General features: G+C 32.2%; 1 protein-coding gene across 2 annotated transcripts in view; it reads right to left on the bottom strand.

Annotated features, from left to right (window-relative positions):
• Positions 1-4932, bottom strand: part of LOC107624498 (sulfate transporter 2.1) — a 26425-nt gene that overhangs the window by 15955 nt on the left and 5538 nt on the right. For both annotated transcript variants that reach the window (XM_016326990.2, XM_021113763.1), the window contains one exon: positions 4690-4816. In XM_016326990.2, the coding sequence (XP_016182476.1) occupies positions 4690-4816 (127 nt within the window). The remainder of the gene's footprint in view (positions 1-4689; positions 4817-4932) is intronic.

The raw sequence follows: 4932 nt of genomic DNA, 5'->3' as shown, positions 1-4932 counted from the left end.
TAAAGAACATGCAAAATGCAATTTAATGGAGCCAATGTTACCCTTGAAAAATTTTCAACGATACGACATCCAGAAATTCACCATATAACTTCAAATCTGTCGCTAAATCCACCAGTAATTAATGACGGATGAAAAAATCCATTGGTAACTTGTTACCGGTGAGATTTTTATCGTCTAAATTTGTCTACTGCTAAATTCGATGATAACCAATTCACCAGCAAATTTTTTTGGTAATTTTGCCAATAAATCCAATAGTTTTCGACAACTTTCTTGTAGTTTTTATTTACTTTTGCATGCTTCAGGTGACATGGCTGGTGACAGAAGTAGGAGCTGAGCTTACGGTGGACTAATTGGTGGTCATCATCGTAGGTGGCATGGGTGCATCATCATCACGCACCTAGCCTATGACTATCACAAATACTACCAATCTTGTAGTTGATATACAGACACAACTGTTGCAGGGGTTGGACTCTGTTAGCATGATACCGACCCTGGGTTTATCCTCAAAGACAGAAGGCACACACCAGACACCTCTATAGCCACAAGCATCACCTAATCCACAGTAACAGCCGACATAGTCAACAACTGGAGCTTAAGGAGGTGCCCTATTTACACAGCCTGTTCAACAAAGGCTAGTGTGAGATATAGGTGGCTGGTATATTTTACATTTACAAGTTTAAATAATTTTATATTATAACACATGCATATATTCTGAAAATTGTTTCCTTAACACATGCATATCCTTGCATGATTGTGCACCTAGATATCCTCTAAAATTTTTGAGGAAAAAAAAACATTTGCCTTAACCCTTATTAATCTTCAATTTTAAACCCTGCATCTTTTGTTTCAACTTAAATTTGTTTGACGTGATAGCATTTATGCTTTTAATGATTCCCTCTTAGTTTTACCCATTGTTGATGGATGTCCTATTTGATTGTGTTTCTAATCATTCTCTTAATTCTTGGTGAATATTGCCGTTGATTTTAGTGGCTATCTCTTGTGAACTTCGTACTTCTTTAATCCAACATAAATTTGTTTTGACTTTATACACCATCTTTTCCTTTATTGTTCTATCAAAGTTTCTTCATTTAAATTTCCTTGTTAAGATGCGATTGATTCTCTTTTTTGGCATGCTTCATTGTTTCTGTATATCCTTATTTAGTTGCGATCTCACGCATCGCTTCGAATTCTTGCGAACATCATCTATGGTGCTTGTTCTTCTCTTTCTAAGTTTTGTATCATTTTAGGTAAACTCGAGCTTGTTTCGATGTCACGTGCGATTTCTAGATATAGCAAACGATACCGCTAGTTCTTTAGGATAAGGTTTATCGATGTTCAAATTCAAAAAGTTATAATTCTAAGGCTTGACGTGAGACTGGTTACTACCAAAGAGATGTACAACAAAACCAAGAGATTATGAAGTAAAAGTGTATTTTGAGGAGATTGACAAACTAAGTGAAAAGTGCTATGTATATCTAAGTTGTCAAGGGAATGAGAGTAGGTGAATGTCAATCGCATCGTTTTAACAGAAATCTATCTTATAACTTTTACACCTCGTTATAGGTCTTTCTCATGTTTGGTAAAGTCCTAAAAACATGTAAAGTTTTGCAGATTATAACAATTTTTGAATTTTCGAGGGCAAAAATTTTTGTAAGGAGGGTAGAATGTAAAATTCCTATAATACCCTTACTCTTCTTTTTTCCAAACCAAACCCTAATCCTCTTCTAAAACACATACACACACACGAGAATGAAATAAAGAAAGAAAATGAGACAGAGAAGAGAACCAAGATGCCAGAGAGAGAAAGAGCAGGAGGCACGCCATGCCTTGTTGCCGTCGCCTAAGCATCCATCGTCGCTACGGTTGCCTGGGTCATCATCGAAGGGAGCCGTTGCTAAGCTTGAGAGAGCGAATGAGGGAGCTTCTTAGAGAGAGAAGGGTGTTCGCGGAGAAGGAAGAACCATGATGAGGGAAGAAAGGGGGCCACCTCCGTCGCGGACAAGCCATTACCGTAGAGGCCGCCGTCATTGCTGAATGAAGAGGGAGAGTTTGAGCTGGTCAGAGAAAGGAGGAAGAGAAAGTCGCGATGGAGGAACTGTTCACCATTGTCGCGTCTGCTGTTGTCATCAACGGAGCTCATCGTCAGGGGAGCATCACCGATGTCACTACTAATGAATCGTCTCAGTCCCTATTTTGGTCTTGCTCAGCCCCACACCCCCTTCATTCTTGTCTCTGAATCAGCATCATTTTAATTGCGATAATATATGTCTCTGTTTTAGTACTATCACTCTACTTTTGTTGCATTTCTGCTGGAAATTATCTTGAGTATTGGTATTGGTGAACTTGGCATTCCGGGCTTGGTCTCTTAGAACCAAATTGTGAGTAGGCTTTATATTTATAATTGTTTGATTGTGCATCTATATTTATTTTGACATATATCTATTATGATTTTTGAATTATACTCACTATATTTGTCTTGAATGGTTTTAAATTGATTAGAATAATTGATTTATTAGAATTAAGTAATTCATTTTTATGAAGTTTATACTTTCGGAACTATACATGAGACCATATATATTTTTGATGAAGTTTTGCATTATTCTAAAATGTTTGATTTTACTTGAATATCTGTTTTTGAGACCATATATTTTTTATGAAGTTTTGTATTATTCTAAAATGTTTGATTTTACTTGAATGTGTGTTTTTGAAGCATTGAAGTATTTATTGGTACTCACTTACTTTAAAGATTGTGAAATATGTTTGAAATTTTTTATGATTGAAAAAGTATGATTGGAAAAGATTTCTGATGAGATAGTACAATATAATTTGATTTGATTCGATACCTTATATATTTGAAAGATCAAAGATTTGTTGTATTTGAAATTATATTTTTTGAATTAGTTTGGGAGGCTGATATTTGAAAACCGTAGTTAACGGTGGTTATGACGTTAATTTAGATGCATCTAACTCAGACTCCAGGGGTGTTGCTAGCTTAACATGTAAGCCACGCGTTAGATCTGTTATTTTGTTAGGACACACGAGAGGAGGTGGCTACCCATAGAGGTGGAGCTGCCCAAGTGTGGACTTTTGATTTGATTTCTGTATGAGAACTCCCTTATTGATTCATTTATTATTATCAACTATTATTTTTTAATTAAATTTTTTTTAATATAATGTTTATATGGTCTCATGTCGATTATAAATGTATTGTCTAGTCACTGAGTTGCAAAACTCAACCCGTTTTTCTATAAATATTTTTCAGGAACAATTATGTGTCTATGTGAGACTTTCTATTCAAGATGTAACGATCTGCAATGAATATCTATTCTTTAACGAGTTCCTAGATGTATATACTCTATATAATACAGATAGAGTCTAACCATTTTTAATTATTTTAATTTTTGTTAAAAATGTATAACTATTTATTTTAGAACTTGTAAAATATTTATAACTTTTTTATTCAAGTTATATTTAAATATGTTAAACTTGCTATGAGATTATTTTCTGAGTCATGACTCATTTTAGACCATCACATTATAAGTTCTAGAATAGTAGTTATCTTTTTTCATATGTAAAGAAGCTAAAGCTACTGTATAAGGTTGATGTATGAGACCTCACATATAGCAATGCAATATTTAAAATTTGTCATTATTTTCTCTATGTTTCTTTTATCTCACTAGTCATCATTTTCATAGGGTGATTTGGGTACGGTGGTGTAGATATGTTATATATGGGATAATACATTGAAAATTGCTTTTTCATTCGCGGAAACATCTTTAAATCAAGAGAAAATTCAGACTCTTAGAAAAGAGAAAAAAATATCTCACAATGTTATAGAACTTTCTGTATAGAACTAAAAGTTAAAGAGATTTAGATTTGTTCTTATTCTTATCCTTTAAAATTCTGTTTAATCGAATATTGTTTTTCTCTTAAGCTTTAGCTCAATATAGAAAGTATATATATATGATTGAGATCTAATTTTAGAGAAAATTTCACTCTTCTCTCCTGCGAGATGCTAAAATGACACTTTCCTCCTCTTTATTTTATAAATGTACATTCTTCTTCTTTTTAACTTTTAAAAAATCTCTTTTTTAATCCATTTTATTTTTTTTTTGTGTTAACTAATATTAATTTTATCCATTTTTTAAGAAAAAATAAATTAATTTTTGAAAAATATCTAATTATTAAATGTTTTTAAAAATATAATTTAATCAATAAAAAATAATTTATTAAAGGATATTTTGGTAAATAAAATTTAATGACAAAAAAATAAAATTTTTACTAATGGGTATTGTTTTTAAAAAATAAGTTTTTTTCTTAAAAAATAGATAAAGTTAACATTAGTTAACACAAAAAGTTTAAAATGGATTAAAGATGATGTTTTTTAAAAATTAGAAGGGAGGAGAATGTACATTTATAAAATAGAGGGGAGGGGAGTGTCATTTTAACATCTCGCAGGGACAGGAGTGGAATTTTCCCTATTTTTTTTTATATTATATGTAAGTGTTGTATGAGTTTTTTTTTTAAATGAAATGTTATTTTTTGAAAAAAAAAAAGTTTGACCTTACCATCATAAACATTAAAAAGCAATATTTGAAAGTTAAGGCCACACGGATAATGCTCACTCTACATAGTATTAGTTGAGAATTAGGTGTAGTTTTTGGAGGAAATAACAAAAATTGTTCCTACCAGTAGCAACATAGCAAGAGGTGAAAGATCCTATGATGTTGGTGATTCCAATTGACACCATTTCCTTGTTCCCATTAAGTTGGTACCCTTTGATGGATGCGAAAGACCGTCCAACAGCAACAGATTCCTATATTTCATTGCGGCAAGAAACCAACATAATTTGCATCACCATGAAATTATGCTAATTATGATTCAAATGTTTGATTATTAGTACGCAAATTGTATAAATAATGTTACACGGTC

Source organism: Arachis ipaensis, chromosome B10 (assembly GCF_000816755.2).
Source record: "Arachis ipaensis cultivar K30076 chromosome B10, Araip1.1, whole genome shotgun sequence".
Lineage (NCBI taxonomy): Eukaryota > Viridiplantae > Streptophyta > Magnoliopsida > Fabales > Fabaceae > Arachis > Arachis ipaensis.
This window is presented reverse-complemented; position numbering and strand designations above follow the sequence as displayed.